This window comes from Leishmania infantum, chromosome 35 (genome assembly GCF_000002875.2).
Source record: "Leishmania infantum JPCM5 genome chromosome 35".
In the NCBI taxonomy this organism is placed as follows: Eukaryota; Euglenozoa; class Kinetoplastea; order Trypanosomatida; family Trypanosomatidae; genus Leishmania; species Leishmania infantum.
Window position 1 is genome coordinate 631,405 of NC_009419.2, and position 20,891 is coordinate 652,295.

General features: G+C 58.0%; 6 protein-coding genes across 6 annotated transcripts; all 6 read right to left on the reverse strand.

The window, feature by feature from the left end:
• Positions 1 to 1,554: 1,554 nt before the first annotated feature.
• Positions 1,555 to 2,709, reverse strand: LINJ_35_1500 (conserved hypothetical protein; the record flags this gene model as incomplete). The annotated part of the gene is made up of 1 exon (XM_001468933.1): positions 1,555 to 2,709. The coding sequence occupies one exon, from the start codon at positions 2,707 to 2,709 to the stop codon at positions 1,555 to 1,557; it is 1,155 nt and encodes a 384-aa protein (XP_001468970.1).
• Positions 2,710 to 5,763: 3,054 nt separating this feature from the next.
• On the reverse strand, positions 5,764 to 7,518 carry LINJ_35_1510 (conserved hypothetical protein; the record flags this gene model as incomplete). The annotated part of the gene is made up of 1 exon (XM_001468934.1): positions 5,764 to 7,518. The coding sequence occupies one exon, from the start codon at positions 7,516 to 7,518 to the stop codon at positions 5,764 to 5,766; it is 1,755 nt and encodes a 584-aa protein (XP_001468971.1).
• A 2,514-nt stretch (positions 7,519 to 10,032) lies between these two features.
• Positions 10,033 to 11,892, reverse strand: LINJ_35_1520 (conserved hypothetical protein; the record flags this gene model as incomplete). Its single annotated transcript, XM_001468935.1, has 1 exon — positions 10,033 to 11,892. The coding sequence occupies one exon, from the start codon at positions 11,890 to 11,892 to the stop codon at positions 10,033 to 10,035; it is 1,860 nt and encodes a 619-aa protein (XP_001468972.1).
• A 1,086-nt stretch (positions 11,893 to 12,978) lies between these two features.
• Positions 12,979 to 14,484, reverse strand: LINJ_35_1530 (conserved hypothetical protein; the record flags this gene model as incomplete). The annotated part of the gene is made up of 1 exon (XM_001468936.1): positions 12,979 to 14,484. One exon carries the CDS (start codon positions 14,482 to 14,484, stop codon positions 12,979 to 12,981), a length of 1,506 nt encoding a protein of 501 aa, XP_001468973.1.
• Positions 14,485 to 16,836: 2,352 nt separating this feature from the next.
• On the reverse strand, positions 16,837 to 17,730 carry LINJ_35_1540 (putative reiske iron-sulfur protein precursor; the record flags this gene model as incomplete). The annotated part of the gene is made up of 1 exon (XM_001468937.2): positions 16,837 to 17,730. One exon carries the CDS (start codon positions 17,728 to 17,730, stop codon positions 16,837 to 16,839), a length of 894 nt encoding a protein of 297 aa, XP_001468974.2.
• Positions 17,731 to 18,591: 861 nt separating this feature from the next.
• On the reverse strand, positions 18,592 to 20,631 carry LINJ_35_1550 (conserved hypothetical protein; the record flags this gene model as incomplete). Its single annotated transcript, XM_001468938.2, has 1 exon — positions 18,592 to 20,631. The coding sequence occupies one exon, from the start codon at positions 20,629 to 20,631 to the stop codon at positions 18,592 to 18,594; it is 2,040 nt and encodes a 679-aa protein (XP_001468975.2).
• Positions 20,632 to 20,891: the final 260 nt, after the last annotated feature.

Below are 20,891 nucleotides of genomic sequence, written 5' to 3' on the forward strand. Positions count from 1 at the left end.
GGGCCCGAGGTGAAACGGCTGTATGGGGAAGGGGTCTGCTGCGACGCGAGTGGCCGCTGCCACTGCAGCATCTGCATCTGTGCGACAGTGCACCGTGGTGGTCCGCAGCGTGTGAAGGCCGCATGCTCTGATAGTGTCCCTCGTTGAAAAAGAGCACTGCGCCAATGGGCACGAGCGCGCGCACAAGTGTGTCTATACCCGGGAAGTCTGGAATGCAAGAGGACGTGTGGTCAGAGAGAGAGGGGCAGTGAAGAGGGGTGAGGTGGGAAGGCTATCAACAACCGCGGCACAAGGTGCTCCCATTTTGCATGCCATAATGATGTGCACACAAAAGAAGCACGCCTGTGCGAGGATGGTCTCCCCATCCGCATGAATAAGTATGTGTGTATGTGTGCGGACACACGTGTGCGCGTGAACAATCAATGCACGGATGAAAAGTGGATGGCTGCGGCAGACAGTGCGGGGGAGGGGGGAGGAGGCAGAAACGAAAGGGAAAGAGCCGAAACTGATGAGCGGCCACGGAGAGCACATCGGCACTTACGTCGACACCGACCGCTTGCCGCTCATCTCCCCCTTCTTCCAAAGGTCTTCACACGCGCACGCTCGCCACCAAGGCGAGAGAGAAAGGAGGGGGAGGGGATAGGGGGGAGACATGAGCACTGCGACATACACTGTTCGGCTGCGTACATGGGCACACCTCCGTGCTATTCACGCATGCCCACCGTGCGCGTTGTTTCGCTCTCCGCGTAGGTGGTGCATCGAAGCAGATGCGCTTGTTGTCGTCTTGGCTGCTGATATCGTCAGAACCCTTGCATGCAGAAGGCTGACATATGGGTGGGTGGGGATGTGATATGATGGGAGGTGGAGGGCGAGAGGCACGAAGCCTGGAGAGAGGCGAGAAAACAAACAAAAAGAAAGGAGGCAAAGACGACAGCGCTTTATTATTATTTTTGTTTTCGAGCGACGTATGAGAAAGGACACAGGATGGCAAAGTGAGCGTGGCGCAGGCGTGCATGTGAAGGACGTGGTGATGGCGAGATGGTAAACGGTCGTGTATCGACATACCCCACAAATACACGCACCCATGGATGAGGGGCAGCCGCAGCACTCGGAGAGCTATGTGGTGAAAGATTGCGATCCGCAACCCCAACAAAGAGAGAAAGAAAATGGACAAGCAACGGCAAACAAACAACGCAAGAAGCGAGTCTAGGATCGGCGATGAAGGCTGATCAGCAAGCAACGAACAACAAGAGATTAGTGGTGGCTAGGGCCACCCAAGTTCTTCTTCCACTTTCTTCTACCCGACGAATTCCGCGAGATCGTCGTGCCTCGACCGAGGGTTGCAATGCGCAGCCGCAGCCGCATCAGAAAGGAAAAGCACTGGGGAGTGGGAGGGAGGGAGATGCAGAGGTGACGATGTCATATATGCGTGGACGCGCGCCAGGTTAGTGGATGGACCTTCTCTCACCTAAAGTTCAAAACACCGCCGGCGTGTTCGACGAAGGTGACAGGGATGGGGCAGAGACACGCGTGCCATCCACACCTTCCCTTACCTCACTGCCCATCCACTTTCTTGGCCGCGTGCCACCCCACGGATGCGTTCTGCAAGACGTGCCACGGAAGAAGAAAGAGTTCGATCGTCGCCAACTCGAGCAGCGGCTCCGTTAAAGCCGATGAGGCCGTTCTGTCGCGCGCCAATGCGCTCGCTTCTTCAGCGGCGCCGCTGCCGGTACTCGTGCCCTTGCGAAGCACCGCTGTGCACTGTGGTGGCACCGCGAAAACATCTGGCCTCAACTTCGTAGGGTAGTAGTTGTAGAAATCCACCGTGAGCAGATCGTATGCGGCTTTCCACAACTGCAAGTGGCTCTCCTGCCCGGTGGAAAGGACGAGTTCATCGAACATGGGGTGGCCAAAAAAGCGCCAATTCGGCGGCTCATAGGAGGCCTCGGTGATCTTACTCAGCTCGAGGTCTGAACGCGCGCTTAGCTCCAGCCGCCACGGAATTGCCTTTGGTACCGCCGCGCCCGCGTCCGTCGCGTTCAGTACGTAGAAGCTCTGCTCCACCAGCGGTGTGTGATCGTACCGTTCCGTGCCACTAAAGCGGGTCACCGGCACGCCGCGAACCACTGACTCGCGCGAGGACGCGGTGTAGCGCCGCGGCACGCAGAAGGGTGCGACCTTGTGTGTCAGGTAGAAGACATGGCAGCGCTGACGAGGGCCCTCGTCATCGCCGTCCTTGCCATTTCTTGCCTGCGCAGCGGCAGCGCCACTCGGTGTGTCGAAGAAGAAAAAGCCGCGCAGGTGGCGGTTGTCTAAGAGGAAGGAGGTGCGCTGCCCACGGTATACCTGATCCACACGAGCAGCATCGGCGACCCTGTCCACGTACAGCTGCCCAATCTGCGTCATGGGCGGGAGATTTTCCAGGGGCATCGTGGTAGCGATCGCAACCGTGTAGCTCTCTGCGAACTCGACACCGCAAAACGGGTGGAGTGGGTGGTCTTGACGTCTATAGCCATCGCACTCGCTTCGTGAGCTGCTACTACCTCTGCTGTCCATGTCTTCCGCCGCGTGCTTGGGAGGCTCTGCGACGAGGCTCAGCCCGCACGCAGCGAAAAGGACGGCGCAGAGCACCAACACAACACTACATCGGCGTGCAGCAACGCAGCAGTTAGCTGTATACATGACTGTGTAGTTTGCACGCGCTCGCATCTGACGCACTTTTACCTGTTGGGCTGCGTGAGTGTTTGGCTGCTTCTGTTGCTGCTGTCTGAACTGTACCGTTGCTTTCGCGCCTTCAATCTTGTTTTCTTTTTCTTTCTGAGATGAGGTCCTCCTAATGCAGCAGAGCGTGCCAGCGCGAAGACGCTCATGTCTGTGAGAGAGGAGAGAGGGGCGCTGGACGCACCATCGGCGCAGGGGCAAAAAGAGAAGGGAGAGGAATGTGACGGACGGCAATGACGTTCACGCACCTCGGAAAGGAACAGTGAACAGCCCATCAACTGGTTTCGCCTCCCACGGTGGAGACACTGTGCGACGTGCATACCCCACTCAACCCGCGGGTGTGCCACATGAGCGGTCGCCCTTTGCTGCGATACTCGCAGCGCGGCCACGGCATCACCCCTGTGTTTCGGCGTCGCCGTCGGTTTCTCTTGTCCCGTGTGTGTGTAATGCAATCAATAACAAAACACGTGCTCACACACAAAATGAAGCGACGGACGCAGAAAAAAAAAGCAAACAAGAGCAACAACCAAGAAGGAAAACAACAACACAGATCCCACCTAAACATGCGATGGAGGGGAGGGAGGGAGGGGCGAGGGGGAGTGAGAGAACAGGTGAGTGGACAAACAAAAGAATGGGAGAGGAAGCAAAGAAAAGGTGCGTGTAGTGCCATACATATAGATACACACACGCAAAGACAGACAGACACATACATACACGTTCGCACATCTGCACGCCCCCCTGCCCGCCCGTTCCTCTGCTCCCCGTTCCATCGGCTTCGGTGAAGGTTTAGCTTGTTATAGTTTTCTTTCTTTTCCTTTTTTTGTCTTTGACGCGCTCACGCATGTTGCGATGCACGCGTTCGCGCTTGTTTTGTATGTCCTTCGTGTCTGTCTATTGAAAACTACACTTTCCTTTATATCAATATATGTCGTCTTACGGCTGGCTTGATGGAGTTCCTCCAACACATACATACAAACACACACACACACACATAGGACAGACACAGACAGGCACAGCTTCACTGGCGCGCGCGCGCCCTCCTCTCCGACTTCCACGCAGAATGACGACAACGCGGCGCGTAGCGATATACTTCACCCTGTAAAGGAGCGGAAGCGGCTGTACTCCGACGGGAAACATGAAGAAGGAGGCATGAACACCGCCAAGAACAACGTAGAGCTTCATCCAAACATACTGCACATTCTGCGCGTGGTCGACTGGGTTGGGGGTGGGTGAGTGGGGGATGTGCGGGGGGGGTGCGGATATGTGTGTGTGTGCGGGCCTTTTCTGCTTCATCTGTGCGCGCACAGTTAGCGGGTGGGGTGGGGTTGGGTGAACGGGGATTTATCCTCTCGTACTTCTGTACCTTTAGGGGGTGGGGGTAAGAAGAACACGAAGGCTGAGCGCAGGAAGGGGAAAAACAAACCAAAAAAGGCAAAATAACGAAAAGAAGGACAAAGGAAAACGAAGAGAGGGGGGGGGGGGAGGTGTAAGGCTGGCACAGTGCATGCACCTACGCACACGCACACGCACACGCACTGTCCACGCAAACCCAGCACACCCGCACACCCACACACACAAACACATGTGCAGCTTTAGACACTCATGTAGATGCGGAAGCACACGCAGTAGCCGTAGCGTGAGCGCGCACTCAAGAGCGAGAGAGAGGGAGCTGGTGCACAGCTTGAGCACCCTTCACGCGTCGGTACAACAAAGCGGGAAGAGAGGGTGAGTTAGGGGACGGAAGGGGGAGGGGGAAGGTTCATTGCCTCTTAGCGCATGCTGACGGACACTGATGCGTGCGAAAGTGCGAACGTAAGGCAACACACAAGAGGGCTGGGGCGGTGAATTTTGAGATAAAGCGAGGAAACAGAAAATACGACGTTGGTGCCGTGTTATATATGAAGAGAAAGAATCAACTAAGTTACGAGACACACACACACACACACACACACACGCACACGCACATAGAGAAAAGGCCGGGGGAGGGGGGAGAGGTGAGATGGGCAGAAGAAATGATATGCTACACAAACGTGCGCACGAACCGCATGTGCTTCTCTTTTGGCTCTCTAAGGGGAGCCCCCTCCCCCCACCCCACCCCCAGCGGGAGAAACAGAACAACTGCCGTTATGGCCTGCTGGAGTGTTGCCACGTGTCGGAGGTGCCTGGGTAGAGTGAGAGATGGCAGAAAAGCGTCGATACAAGAGAGTACAGGATGCCCAAAAAGCAGCCGCAGTCGGCCGTTGCGCACACAAATCCACGAGACCACACCATAATAGGCCCCACTTCCATCTCTCGCTCCAGCTGCGCTCGCACGCGTTCAAGATGAAGCAAGGAGAAAGAAAAAAAAATACGATTGGCGCACACGAGCAGCTGAACCAGGCGATAACACCCGGAGCGTTAGGGTGGGTAGGAAGGAGGCAGGCAAAAAGACAGAAGGAGCAGAGAGAGAGACACACACACTCAGCGCCGCAGCTCATGAGACATGAAGCAAGGTGAAGGGAATCCGAGAGGGGTGAAGGGCGTAGTGATGCAGCGAGAGGGGAGACAAGAGAGGAAGGTGCCGATACCAAAGGAGCTGCACACGCAGAAAGACTAGCAAGCCGCTAGCCGAAATAAGGGAGACGCAGGCAGTATCGACGCATCCATGGTATGCTCGGCACACACACACACTCACACACTCACACACACACACACAAATGAAGAATGGAAAAGGCCAAAGACACAGGAGAGCCAAGACGGCTTTTATTCCCTCCCTCCGTCCCTTTTTCTCCTGCCGCTACTGCTTTCTGCTTCCCACTCGTGCGGCCGCTTTCTTGATTGCGCTGCAGTCCACCCCCCTTCTGCCCTTTCGCGACCACACTGCCGACTCCTCTGTTCCCGTTGGCTCTCCTGCCACCCGTGTCGGCTATACGGCATGCTTCACCACCCTTCCTTCTCTCGCAATCCTGAATTGACCGCAGTACAGCTGCGCCTGTCTGACGAGAACTGCTTATCGCGCTCACCTCACCTTGAGTGTTTCTTGTTGCTCTTCCCCTCACCTCCTTAGCGCTGCCCCATGAGCGCCTGCAGTTGATTCACCACGGCCGTAGAGTCGCCCTGTTCCCCGGTTATGTGGATGGGCTGCTGCGATGGTTGTGCCGCCTGCCGTCGCTGCTGTTGATGTCGAGCGCCTCCCCCGCGTTGGTGTTGATGGTTATTGCCGTTGTCGGCTCTTCGCGAGGACGCATTATCGCGTGCCGAGTCAGTGAATCTTGGTTGTTGCTGCTGCTGTCGAGGCTGCGTGTTCATGTCCGCGACAGATAATACTGGCGCAATAGGCCGCGTACTGAAGGGCACTAAAGGCGGCGCTGCCGCACTGCTTGACGCCGCTGTTTGGAAAAAGAGCGACACGGAGCTACTCACTTGGCTGCTCTGGGGTTGCGCTTGCGGCCGAGCAGCGGCATTCGTCGCGGATGAGCCGCCGCGCGCATTCCGCAAGGTTGCACCGAACGCGCCCATCGGCAGCGTCGCTGCCGTCGCTTTGGCAGACGGTGCGCTATGTCGCCGTTGCTGGTCGATCATGTTGTCGTACATCGGGTCGCCGGTGTGACTAAACCCGGTCGTCTCCGTTGCCCACTCCGCGCCGTCGTCAGCGCCGCCGCGGCGACGGTTGCTCGCGCGGTTGCTCTGCCGAGGTGGCTTTTGCGGCTGACGGAGGTGGGCTTCGCGCTGCTGTTGCGTCTTCTCGTAGCGCTGACGCATTGCTTTGCGCGCCTCTCTGCGCTGCTCCTCCAGCTGCACCTCTTCACGCGTCTTTGGCCACCGACTGCCGTGCTGCCGGCAGCCACTCTTGCGAGAGCAGGGCCGGCCATCATCGGCATCATGGCTGAAGGGGCACTGGTCACCACGCAGACACTTCCCTTGAAGTTGGTCGCAACACAGGCGCGTCTTCCATAGTTCCACCTCTTCCATATCCAAAGGGGCTTCGTGGCTGCCAAAGACTGACGCCCCCGCCACAGGCCCTGCTGGCGCAGTCGCCGACGCAGACGCTGCCGCTGTTGGCGCCGAGACCTTTGACGGCCTCTGTTCCTGCGCCCTCTCCTCTCCAACAGGGTGATCCTGCTGCTGCTGCTGCTGCTTGGCCAGCTGCTCAAGTCTCCGCTCAGCAGCGAGAATCAGCGGTACACCGGAGTCCAGCAGCAGCACCTCCTTCAACACCTCCATCGTTTGCAACAACCCCTCGTCCTGCATCTGTGCGACCGGATCCTTGAACGGGATGGGGCACAGTGCAATGTCGGGGTGGGAGCACTTGTCTGGGGAATCATCGATGATGATCGTATTCACGCTATGAAAACTATGCGGATATCGGTCGAAAATAACCTGCAAGTTCTTCTCCGTCCCGTACGGGTTTTCCGCCGACGGCTTCGGCATGCACGCATCGCGAAAGAGCGTGAACAGCAGCAGGTCGCGGTAGTTGCCAAAGACGTGGTCGATGATGGGGTTCGACGATCGCTGAAGGCCGCTTGTCCACACCGCCACGACGAAATTGGAGAAGACAAACTTGAGGAAGTCAGACACATTCGGGCGCAGGATGAAGCTGCCTCTACCGCGGGCGACGAGGACCCCATTCAGGTCCAGCACCAGCAGGAAGGCCCGCCGGAGTGCTGATGTTGGCACGGTCACCTCATACCCATTTCGCGTCTCTACCGTTGCCCGATCTTGATCCTCGTCAATATCTGTAACAACGCCGATGGAGTAGCGCGTGTCGGTCACGCGGACGCGCACGTACTGATCGATCTCAAAGCGCTCGCGGCGCATGTAGTGTGCACCCCTCTCTACGGGAGACACCTGTGATGAGGCGCTGTTCATTCCTAGTCAAACAACAAAAGAGAGCAATGCACCTTGGAATAGATGTGCACGTGTGTGCGAGCGTGTGCGTGCGTGTGTGGGCGGGTGTGGGGAAAGATTCGTGACACATGGTGTGAGATAGGGATATAAAGCGCGCAACTTTTTTGTTTCATTAGCTGAGCATATACATTTCGCCTCTGATGATGCCGGCAGCCTCAGTGCGTGGCATCTCAGGGTCGAGTGCCCACTCTTTGTGGGGAAGTCAGGAGCCTGCAGCCTGGTCCACGGCGCCGCTGGCGGACTCTTGGTGTCGGCACACAGGTCTGAGCCGGCACCGTGCTGAAGAGACTCGCGGCCACGATCACGTCTGTGCCCGCTCACTACGCATCGTTTTGATTATTCGACAAATATTGAAACACCCACTCCCGTCAAAGGCGTGCGGGCTCCGGAGAAGGCGAGGTGCTCCCGCTGCCACAGACTAACGGCGGCGCGTCCCACCTGTCACGGCACATGCGCGCAGGCCGTCCAACCACGCCCCCCGAGGCAGCAACGCCGCCCCCGTAGCAGGCCCCAAGATCCACTAGTGCGATCATTGTGCGCACGCGCTGCCATGCACAGCCAGCATGGTGTTTCGCATCCAAGCAAAGCATCCAGAGGTCAGCGGAGTACGAGCGATGCACGGAAACGGCGCGAGGAGATCCGCGCCGATCAACCCCAAAGTGCATGTGCGCGAAGCATGCGGCATACGCCCTACATCCGACCGGGTAGGCTGATGCGGCACAGATGCCGGAGGCGTGACGAGAACACCCCAGACTGGCACCATCGAGTCCTCCAGACCCGAATGTGACGGGCCTCCGGAGCAGATTATGGGATGCCACGGCTTGAAGCCACTGAAAGGGCGAAGCACGGCATACGGGCAGAGTGTGCAAGGGGGTCTCAGTGGGCCCTGGCCTGCGGCTGGCCAACTGTTTCCTTGAGCCCATCCGGCATGCGCCTGGACAACACCCTGTTACGTGCACGCCAGGCACCACCGCTTTCTGCCCTCGAGCAGGACCCTGAGCACGTCCCGCCTGGATCAGAGCGTGCGATGCAACCAGGTCCATCTCGCGCCCATCGCACAGCACGTAACCGAGGAAAGAACGATGAAGGTCATGAAGTGCCCGCTAGGCGCGTGACCCGATTCAGCGGCAGATGGTTTCGTCCTAGAGGACCAGAACGTAGCCGTGGTACAGCAGAGGTATGTGCGCTGTGGTTGTGTATGCGTGTGTGCGTTTGTGGGCGTGCTCGTGGTGGCATGAACACGTTGAAAAGAAGAAAGTGTTCATTCCATCATTTAACAGGAGTCAAACTCGACTTGACTCGGCCTGTCACAGGCCCACATCGCTTTGTGAGAAGGTCCGTCTGCCTGGTTGCGTGCCGCCCATTCCGCGAACACATCTTGTGTTTTGCTATGTGTCGTCATTTAAGTGAGGTGAGAGTGGTCGTGGAGACGTGCCTTTATGCGTGCGTGCGAGAGGAGAGGCGGGGGTGGGATGAAGAGACCAGCATGAGGAAGCCAGCGTACACATGTGCAGACATCGCGAGCATGAAACCAGATGGTGCGCTTGGCGTGAAGAAAATGCAGAAGGGCGAAGAAAAGACGCTGAGAAAAGGGGGCGGGGTAACAGAGCAACAAGCGCGTGCATGCATGCGAGTGTATTGACACACGCGTCACGAACCGGCGAAACAGCCCCTGCACAGGAGGACTGACTCAGCGGCATGCGAAGGAAGGACGAAGGAGGTGAAGCGCCAAAGCAAACAAGCACCAAAGGATGAGGTACGCGTAGCGGCCGTCGCGTTCGACACACACACACACACATATATATATATATGTATATCTGCAGCGTAGAGCTGTCTTTGTGCGCACCGCATCTAAGCCATTTGCCGGCTTGAGGACGAAGCGATACCCTATATGGGCACCATGCTGACACATTCCCACGTCCTTCCTCCGCCTGCCCCCTCCCCCATCCTTTTGGATGGCTCCTTAACTCCTCTACAGTACAGCTTTCTCTCAAACATATGCAGAGAGCTCCCATGCACTGCCTCAAGCTGGGGAAGGGGTGCATGCAAAGGAGTGGAGTGAGTCTGCGCAGGCAGAGAAGGCTGCTGGTTCAGGAGGTGCATAAACCACGAGGCTGCTACGTGCTTACTGTTTGTGGACTGACATGAATGCATGCGTCTGCATGGTGATGGAATTCGACGCGAATAGAAAAACGGAGGGGGGAAGAGGCGGAAACACAACTAAGAAGTCCACATACACGCGCCGGCGAAGACAGAGACGCTCAGCGTAGCACATCTTTGCCTGCACTCTTTCTCGCGCGCGCGCTCTCCGGGAAATCGTTCCTTTGCCGTCGCACCTCCGATTGCTCTTCTGTGTTGCACAACGCCTGTCTCGCACGCTTTCTTCTTTCGCTGTTGCTCCTCCTCAGCCGCAGCGGTTGTGCATCACCAGTAGGTCACCTGCTCGACGCGATTCCACAACAGTTGAGCGCTGAACACAAGCAGAAAAAGTATGGGCACTAGGGGACGCTCCAGCTCAAACCAGACGCAATCCCACAACGCAGCAACGGCGTTGATCAGCCACGACAGCAACCACCAGGAGGAGGCGGTGGGCCACGCACTGGGGCGAGGCCATTCCTGGCTAGTCATGGAGGGGTTCACGTCGCCGAAGTGCGACTTGATGTAGGAGGACACCAGCTCCGCGGCCAAATCGTGGAATGTGACGACCTTCTGGTACTCCGGATCCGCCTCCGGGTTTGGCGCCGGCGGCGATGACGTGGCACCTGCGCCGGTGCCGTTTTTTGCGTTCCCTTCCTCCTCACGCCGACGCTGCTCCAGTCTCTCCAGCACCTCTTGGTTTTTCTTCAAAATGCGGTTCAGCTGCGACTTGCCAATGAATGCAAACTGCACAACTCCGTGCTCGACCAGTTCGGCGAACATGCTCGTCAGCGCCTCCTCGACGCTCGTCCCGTCGGATATTTGACGGAGAGAAACGTAATTCGGTGTGAACTGGTCTCGCGGCAGCACCTCGCGCTCGATACCGTGCCGATGTGACCCGTATTTGGACTTGAGACTGTAGAAGCGCGCGTCGTCCGCCGCATCATCATCGTCGACGGGATCGGCGCTGCCGCCGGAGAAGAAAAAACCGCTTGCGTCGGCTGTCCGCAGCACCGCTTCTCGCGAGTACACCAGCCGCGCATAGATGCCCATTGAGGGCACCAGATCGAAGGCGCCGATTTGCGTGGTGCGCAGGAAGAGCGTAAGCGGGCTGCAGCTGACCATGCTGACATGTGGGCGACTGCACAGGCCCTTGAAAAGACTGGGAAGCAGGTCGAAGGCGCGATCGTACACCTCGCAACTCGCGCAGCTGGGACTGGTGTGGTACACAATGGCTGCGGGCAGCACACGATGAAGGGGTCGCTGGCGCGTACTGCCGCTGCCGCGCAACGGTGGTTCAGGGCGGTCGTGGAAGAAGATAGAGCGGGCGCGGTTCAACATCGGCGGTCCAGTGAAGTCGGTCACCTTGATAAAGGGCAGAAATGGCTGCGATAGCGATGGCGATGCTCTCCTCCCCTTGCTCGAATCGGTGATATTCGCGCCTCTCAAGGCCACCGTCTCATCTTTAGCTGCTGCGTTTCCCTCTTCCCGCTCTACCTCACGCGTCGCGGCGTCCCACATTTGCTGGACGGTGCGCAGAAAGCCAGCAAGATCGTGCTCGAAGGAGTGCGAAGGGCCGGACATGAGATCGTAAGCCCGCACAACGATGGAGGAGACAAGGTTCTTCTGGTAGTACGCCATCGCCTGCGCAAACGTGGCATCACTGACGATGAGGTGCGGCGACGCTTCAAGTGTGCGATTTGCATGCCTCCGGTACTCATTGAGGGCGCCACGCTGCAGGCAGATAGGATCGCTCTCGCATTCTTGGTCTACGCTTTCCATACCCGGCCCGTCCGCCATGATCGGCAGCGGACCATCACCGTCCGGAGGCAGGAGGTCTGCCGTGACGTTGAGGCCAAGAATATCGGCAACGCTGCTCAAGACGTCACCGTAATGGGGTGGGTGCATGCCGAGAGTGTGGTTGGCGCGTACAAACCGCTTGATTTCCGTCTCGAGCGCTATGAACTCTGCTGCGTTGTCATAGAACAGACTCTCCTCGCGGATGCCTCGAGCGCGGCGCCAAAGTTCCGATAACAGTGTGCCGCCGGACGTGCGAGCCTCGCGCGAGAGCCTAATGTCGTCGAGGACCGTGCTGAACCCGGTGGAGGGACAACTGGCCAGACGGTCGATCCGCGACCACATGCCCATGGCTGCAGCGACATAAAAGGAGAATGGAAGAGCTGGGCAAGATGAGTGCTCATCGTTGACGTACCGCTGCACCGCCGATGCATTTGCCCGAGAAAGGAGATCGGTGTATCCCGCAGTTCCTTTGGTCGAAGCCGCGGTGCCCGCTGAAGCGGATACGCGCTGCGCGGCTGCACCGCCTTGGGCAGCGGCGCAAAGTATAAACAGGTAAACGAGGAGCAGGATAGCGCGCAGGAAGCAGTGAGCGGCACAGGGAGAGAACATGGCGCCGGCAGAGGTGTGGCGGTAGCGGCGTCGTCGACCAGCCAGAACAGGCGAGCCCAGCTGCATCGCGCACAAGGCTCTGTCTCTTTTCCTTCCGTCTTCACTATCGGCACCACCCTCTTGCTCAGCTTTTTCTCTCTGGTGCGTCTCTGCAGGTTAGGAAAGGGGGAGAGGGGGAGCGGCGGAGGGGGAGGGCACAGACATGTACGCAGACACACCTTCACGCAATGCGCGAGCAGTCAAGCTGCGTTCGTTTGTTCTGCAGTGAAGGCAATAACGGAAACGTGAGGGCGACACAGGTGATTGTCCAGTGCTCGCGTTGGAGGGCTGCTGGTACCGGTGCTGCGTCTGCTGCGGCTAACCCAATCACCCCAGCGCCCAGCACGTCACGTGAGTGCGAGAGAAAGGAAGGAAGGGGGAGGGGGCACAGGTGTGTGCGTGTGTGCGTGCGTGAGAATGAACATGAAGGGAGAGAAAAGGCGATGATGGTGAGAGGACGGGGCTTCAGTGCACATACGCACACACACACACACATGTAGACGCATATGCGGATCTGATGATGTCGCGGGCCTCTGTCATCGCGGAGGGTGGGGGAGAGGAGGGGGCGGGTCCACCACGCTACGGCACTTATCCTGGAAGATGCGTGCTCGCTCATGTACATCTTCGTTCCAGACCGCACGTTGCCTCGTCTTGCCCCCTCAAAAGCCCAAGGTCTTCCTTGCTTGCGTAGCTGTATGTGTAAGCACGGAGGTGCCCAGGGGAACACACGCACACACATGCAGCCATACGGGTGAGCACTTGAATGAGTCGGTGTTACGGCGACGCTCAGCATTTTCGGAACACGCATATGGTCAGCGATGGTGGCTCGCTACACGACGGTATTGGGCTAGCAGATGCGGCGCCAAAGTAGCCAAGTGCTAAGACGTCCGTCAAAAGGCGCGTACGCCCAACCTCTGTCGCGATATGGCGCCCGCGATAGAGATGCACCCATCCATGGCGGTCATCCAAGGCGACGGCCGCTTCATCCTGCGCGCATTTGATGAGGCAGTCGACGAAGAGGGCAGGGCTGCAGCTACCCAGGCTGCTGGCGCTCTCCTCTAGCCCTGCCAAGCTCATCGGGATAGAACGACAGCGTGAAATCTGTGTTGCTTCGTACGTGTAGCCGTCACCAAAGACGTCGCCGGGCACGTCGGACCTTAGAGCCGAGCTCGACGCCTCCTCGTTGTGGCAGAGATGGCCTGGATACCCTTCAAAGAGGCTGACCGTCGTAGCCGCTCCCGGCGTCGTTGCCGAGCCCGAGGTGGAGGACGCGATTTTGTTTGTGGCCGTCGCTGGCCCGACAGTCGCGCTGTTGCTTTGGGTCACAATGGATGAGCTGACTCGGCACCTCACAGTCTCCTGCAGCTCGATCCCTGCCTGCGCCCCGTCAACGCTGCCGTTATATGTGCTGCGGCGGTGCCAAGTGTACGCAAACGTTGGCTGGATGAGGAATGAGCACCGACGGCCGCTGTCTCCACGCACAACCGAGACACGGATTGAACGAAGCGTGAGCGTCATCTTGCTGTCATTGTGCGCGCGCCACGACAACCGACACGACGGAGACAATTTTGCGGAAGAGAGAGCCGCCGTGGCACTGAGGCGGTGAGCTGATGCGGCGTAGGGGCAGAGGTGGCAGTCCGTGCTGGTAGTGATGCTGCTTTCATGAATTCCCCTTATCGACGACGATGATGGGGACGACGATGATGGGGACGACGGTACGCGCACGTAGTCGTCTCTTTGCACCCTCTCCGTGTCTGCGCGCCCACCATGGTCGACTGCATACGGGGGGCAGCCGCTGATCTCAAATGACCACGCATCAGTGCGGGAGCACCGATGACAGGGCTGGTCATCGCACTGCAGCTGCATGGCGAGTTGGTGCTCCTCGCGGCGGCGCTTCAGGCCTTCCGAGAGTGACAGGGACATGCTATCCTGCTTATTACTTACAAAGAAATGTTTCCCATTCACGTTCGTGCCTTCGCTCGTGCTGATGCAGCCCTTTGCGTCCGTTTTTTTCTCTCTTGCCTTTTCGTTGATTTTATCCGTGTCGTTCGTTTCGGGGCGAAGGAGCGGGTCGCGTGGGGAAAGAGCGAAACCGTGCATGAAAGACCGTGGCGGACACAAGCACCTTGCCAGTGACGCGAGGCAGGCATAGAAGGAAAAGAATACACCAACACAGATATAGATACTCACAGAGAGAGCAGTAAACAGTCGTGTCACGCAGCAAGAGCGTGTGGCGATGATGGTGTGTGTGTGCGCGTGTATGTGAGAGGAAGAGGGAGGGGGAGCACGCATATATATATATATACTGCGAATATTTCCTTCCCTCGATAATGTGAGATGAGGGAGAGAGGAAAGGGTGGAGCAGAAAAGAGTAAGCACTTCGTAGAGAACTCCATCCCGTTTTTCAACCTGCGGTGGGTGACGTTACCAGACGTGTTGGACGTCAACACAGGTAGGGGTAGGGAAAGCTGACTTTGGTGCTGTGCTCTTGCGGAATCGCGCGGTATGTTTTTCAATAACTTCTACGAGAGGAGGGCGCTCACCCCTTCCCTTATCCGCCATGGCTTTCACCCAGTGGCTGGTCGGGTGGGGGCGGGACTGACTTGAGCTCACAGAGAAGATAGTAAAAAAAAAAACAGCGAGCACCATTCCAAAATACAAGGAGGAGGAAAAGAGAGTGACCACGCTCCCCCAATATAAGAGGACAGCACTCTTTCACCAGGAGGTGATGATAATAATAATGTCATCAAACGTCGTGACTGAGGTGTGTGAAAAACAACCTGGAAGGCAGAGAAGGAAGAAGACGCACGCGTGACCCTCGAAACGGGAAAGTATCAAACTTGCTCTCCGAACACCACCGCCCACACAAAGCCAACGTCACTTCGTTTTTCTTTTCGTTTAATCGTACAGTGGAGGGGGAAGGGAGGACAGGGCAACGGGGGAAGAGAAGCGAGATCCGTCCGCATTCACCGTTCTTACGTGTGCCTTCGATCGCAATAGAAAAAGCGCTATGCATGTCTGCTTATCTGCGGATCTGTGTATGCATTCGTGTGCGTGTGCACGTTTGGATGCAAGGTTGAGGAAGACAACGTCTAGTAAGTGATACAGCGAGAAGAAAATAGTTGACGGAGAGGTGAAGAGAGGACGTTAAAGGGTCGCAGAATATAGGCTTCGCTCTCTTCCAGTCGCACTGCATGAGCGTGCATACGCATATGCGTCGTGTGTGTGTGTGTGTGTGTGGGGCATGTAGCTGTTGAGTGCGTGCGGTATTGGGTGAGGCGTGCGACACAGAAGGGTAGGTAGGGAGGGAGAAGAATGAAGCTCCCAAGAAGTAAAATGACATAGCATAATCGTTGTAGCAACGCCCATCTGAACAGAGAAAGGTGTGGGGTGGAGGGAGGGCACGCAGATGTACGCACGCTCGTGCGCACCCTAACTTCGTCGGCGCAGAGGCACGTGTGTACACAGACATCCTCTCCAAGGTCAACAGCAGCCACCACCACCACAGAAACGCGATAAGATAAGGACAGAGAGGCCGTGGAAGCGAGAGGAGAAACGAAGAGGAATAGGGGGGCGGGGGATCGCGGACGACTTGTTGGAGACACCAGAGAATATCACGCTTGCACCTGAAAACCGTTTTTCTCCCCCCTCTCTTCCTCTTGCTCCCTCTCCCGCGCTTGTAACAATCTCTGCTTTGCCCTTACACACAGATCACCTCTTTTCCTGTGGCGCACTTGAAGATGGTGCTCCTTGCCAGCTAACTTGCATCCCATCCCCGTCACCGTACCTTTCTTTACTGCTGTAAAGGGACACGTGTGCCCGATGAGCCAGGCTCGTTGGCGTGGCCTCTGTAGGCGTGAGAGTTTTCCGCTTTTTGTTATTGTTCGTTTGCCTTTCGCATGCTTTATTGCTGGTGCTGATAAGATACTGCTACTTTTTTTTAAAAGGAAGAAAGGTAAGAGCACACATGCGCACATGCAGAGATACACACACACACACACACACACACACACACACATGCATGCATGCATGCACACAAAGAAACCCCCCGAATAAAGTGCACACCCTCGCGAGCCTTCCAGACACATACGAAATCTCCTGCGCGTGAATAGCATCACCTCATAAAGCCGACCAAGATAGGCAGAGAGAGAAAGATGTGGTGTGGGCGTTTTGCGTTTGTGTGTACGGGCTCGCGGTCGGGCTGTGTGCACGTCTGTGCGTGTGTGATGGGTGATAGAGGGCAAGAAACACGTGCGTGTGCTTGACCGGGCTTGTACGTACACATGTGTGTCTGTGTGCATTCTAAGGGACTTCCTGTTGGAGATACGACTTTCCTACGCAAAAGAAAAATAGATCGACACCCACACCCACACCTACACCCACACCGACACGCAAGGGGAGAGAACAGGAAAGACGACAACACCCAAGATCACTTGCTCTCCCACCCATGCCCACTATTTGCAATGACAACCCAGCACGACGGAGCGCGCCGACAGAGCCACGAGAGTCATACAGCACCGTACACCTCTCAAGCGTGGACACGCCAGGTGAGCTGCTCATCACAACAACAAGAGCAAAGACAGAGAAAAAGACGTCGTCAGCACAAGAGTGTGTGCACATGGTTGCACCCCAGACGGGAGCAGCTTACAGCTTACCCATGTAAATTGTGTTGTCATCGATCCAGCGGTACGGCGGCACCTCAAGGTTCAGCGGGGCAGGGCCTTGACGGATACGGCCGGAGGGGTCGTAGTGGCTGCCGTGGCACGGGCAGAAGAAACCGTTGAAGAGACCCTCGTTGGGGATCGGCACGCAGCCGAGGTGGGTGCAGATGGCAATGACGACAGCCTTGTCGCGGCGGTCCGGGAAGCGGGCTTCGTCGGTTTCAGGGTCCTTGAGTGCCGACAGCGGCGTCTCCATCACCTCCTTCATCTGACGAGCCGAGCGACGGTACACGAAAACGGGCTTGCCACGCCACACGACCGTCGTGCACTGGCGCTCGTCGAGCTCGCCGATCTCGGCCTCGATGTTCATCTGGCCGACCATGGACATGGCGGGCTGCCCAACGTACCAAAGCGGCAGCACGGCGTAGCGGGCCATGAGAATCACAAAGCCGAGCATCGCGGAGTTGAGCGCGTAGTCCGTGACGCGGGCGCGGTCCTCCATGTCGTCGGCGAGTTTTGGCTTGAGGATGTGCTTGCGAAAGAACTCCTCGTCCCACATGCTTGCATCGTAGTCCTTCAGAGCCACGCCGGCGGTGGCCTCGATGCGGCCCTGCGGAGCTCCCTCCGGGTACGTGTTCAGCACGACCTCATCTGAGGTGTCCACGTCGCAGAGAGCCGGGTCGGAGTACTTGGCATAGCGACCATACTTCTTCGTCATCTCTGCCGACTGCGGCGGCTTCATGAACTCGTCCGACCACGAGTCGACCGGCTTGTCCTTCTTGGTCAGGGGCATGTTACCCTCTAGCTGCTTGAAGACGAGCGAGACACGGGCGGCGCGGGTGGCCTGAAAGGCCGAAATGAAGGAGCGGCGGAACATTGTGGTCCGACTCACCGACGCACACGCAGATCAGAGAAGGGAGGAGTCAAGAGAGTGGGAGGGCGATGATCGTCGTTGTACTTGCGTGGGTACGTGGGTACCTGTGAGTTCGTTTTCTTCCACTAAGAAATTAGTTACACTACTGCGAGAGGTGCGTGCGTGTGTGTGTGTGTGTGGGGAGGTTGGGAGGGTACCAGTTGCGGCATCGATGGTGGCGGTTGAGATGGCCAGGGGCAGACGCGAAGGCAGAGGGCAAAGAAAATAAAGGAAAAAGAGGGAAGACGCGTAAGTCTGAGGCGCGGCTGAGGGACTGCAAGGAGGCGGCAGAAAAATAGAGATCAAGCGCACAGCAAGGGCGCGCATCTAGTTGCGCACACACACACGCGCGTGTGCGTGTGCGTACATGTGCTCTGGTTGCGTTGTGAGCGCAACAGTGCATAGGCATGAATGGGTAAACACACACAAGTGGCGATGACCAGCTCTCACAGTCGTCGACTCCGGAAGGAGAGAGAACAGACAAACACAATGCGGTGATAAAAAGAGGCGAGGGCCCCACCGTTGAAAGACGCAGCCGCGCACCCCACTCGAGCGCGCTCTTCGTCTCGTTTTCCTTCTTTTCCTTGGCTTTGTCGTCGCAGCGCATACAATGGCACTCACAGTTGGCGATGAGATATGCATGAGCAAGCCTCACAGGGAAGCGACAACCCCTCATTCCACCGCTGCTGCTCATGCCAACGTTGCATCGGCCCATGTGTGCACTCGTGCACACATGGACAGAGAAGTGTGAAGGACACGCCTTTCACGCAAGAGCTCGATAAAAGGAAAAAAGGAAAATGCCGGCGGAGCGGTCCCGCCGCCAGCTCACGGTGCGACACCGGCCGGTGGGTGCATATTGAGGCCTACCGTGAAGGCCGCCGCCCGTGTGCTTTCGTGTGTCGTGGCTACCACGATCGGCATGCGAGCCCGCAAACCACAGGAGCGGTTCTTGAAGAGCGGACCGGTTGACTGCTTAGATGAAGGCATCTTTGGGCTAGCGGCGTTGTTCCCTTGCAAGATGTGCTGCACAAGGCTATCTATCCCGACGCATGTGCTGGTGGGGACAGTCGTCGCGTTGTTTGCTAAGAAGTCTTCGCCGCGGTCGTGCGCTGCAATCATGCGCTGAAGCTGCTTCGCGACGAGTACGATGGAGGGACAGCCCCCATATTGGATGTCGCCGACGCGCGCGGCTGAGTCGAGCGAGGTCCACTGACCCATGAGGGCCCAGTCCGAGAGCGAGGAAGCGGATGAGAACTCCGACAAGTAAAAGCGCTCTGGGCACCGCTCGAGCAGCGCCAATTCATCCTGGAGCCCCAACAGGGTGAACCCGCTCTGCTGCTGCTGGTGGCGTCGACGGGATGCTGACGTCAGGCCCTGCACGTCCAGCTGGCCTCCAGCCTCGGCGCTCGCCTTGCCGGTGACGGCCGTGGTGGTGGCGCACATGATGTCTCGTAGCACGCGTCGCGCGTGGAAGCGCGTGGAGTGGGTGGGAAGCGAGGCGGCAGCCACAAGACCGAGAAAGACACCGTGCGTCACGATGACTTCGCGGTGGCGCGCCAGTTGCTTGACCTGCTGAAAGCGCTGCAGCATGTATGCCGTGTCGGGAACGACGACATCGTGGTGTACGCGTCGCTTAACGAGATACTCGACTCGCAGCAGTGGTGACACGTGGCCGTCACAGCTCTCCTCTCCAAACAACTTGTGCGTGGCTGAGTCTGTCCACGAAGTGCAGCACCCAGGAGCGGCAAGTTGGTCGCAAGCCACTCCTGGCGTCGACAGCGCTATCCTCGCCGAGGAACGTCTGCGTTGCGCTGCGGTGGAACGCAGTCGCCGGTACGACTCTGGGAAAACGCTATGTGCGGCGGCAGGTAACACCAGCGTCTCGGCGACGCGGCGCACCAGCACCGCATCCCAGTTCGGCACCATCCGCGCGAGGAACATCAGCGAGCTCTTGCAGAAGAGTCGGTACGGGCTAACGGCGTCCTCGATCTTGGTGAGGCGGGCAGCATCGGCGGGGGTCAAAGACTGCGCACACACACGCGAGGTGATTTCTTCCCAGAGTACCTCCCGCTGTGCCCACGGCGCGGAGGGCTGTATGTGGGTGAAGGGGTGGTGCAAGACCACGTGCGAAAGAGTGCGCAGAGGGCCGACTTCGACCTCATCTGTCACCTTCTTAACCGCCGTGAAAGCACGTGAGCCGACGTCGGAAGGTGCACAGAGCTGCAGCATCTCCACCAAGCAACACTCCTTCCCAAGAGGTTGGCGAAGCTGCTGCGTTGTGTGGAGGGCGTGTAGACGTTGCTGAACGCGAATTCGCGCCTGCTCCGCGGCGGAGGGAGCCCCAGCCTGTGACAGAAGCGTGGCCTCTACAGACACTCCTCTCTCATCGTCCGTTGCTGTGGACGTTGCATACGCACTGCATGATGACGCATTCAAGTCGCGGCTGCCGTGAGGTGAGCCTGCAGCCCTGCGGCCATCGCCGTAGTCTGTGGTAGACGAAGGCGCGTCGAGCTCTGCCGCCATGAGAAGTGCCAGCATTGAATTCTGGCACTGGCGGTGCGGCACGTGCGTCAACGCACGCTGAGCCAGCTGATCTAAGGAGACAGAGGCCTGGGACGTGCACGTGCGTGGCGCAGTCGTGGTTGGCGACGTACAGCAGCTGCTGCGGCCCTGCGTTCGTGACATCCCGACAATCCCACATCGGCACACCGCTTCGTAGACTTCGAGCGCCTCGCTGGCTCGCTCTTCATCGAGGCAGCGCAGCATCGCAGCCTCCGCCGCGTTCGTGAGGCGCACTTCACTCGAGCAGTGCTGCGTGTACAACAAAAACTCGTCATAGAAGGCACCCACCACAGATTCCCACATATGAGAGCTAGCAGATAGACCAGAGACACCTGGTCGGACATGATGGCGTTCTGGGACTGCTGCGGAGATGTCGCTAGAGCGGTGAGCGAGCACTGTGTACGCCGGCCTCCACCGCACGGCACTGCGTCGCAGACTCATCCTGCTACACACATACAGAGGGGAAGAGGAGCAAGGGCAGGAGAGGCAAAAAGCGACGCAGCTACGCTAGTTCCTCGCCGATCACGGGTACTTTCGATCCGCTGCAGATCTCTCTGGCCGCA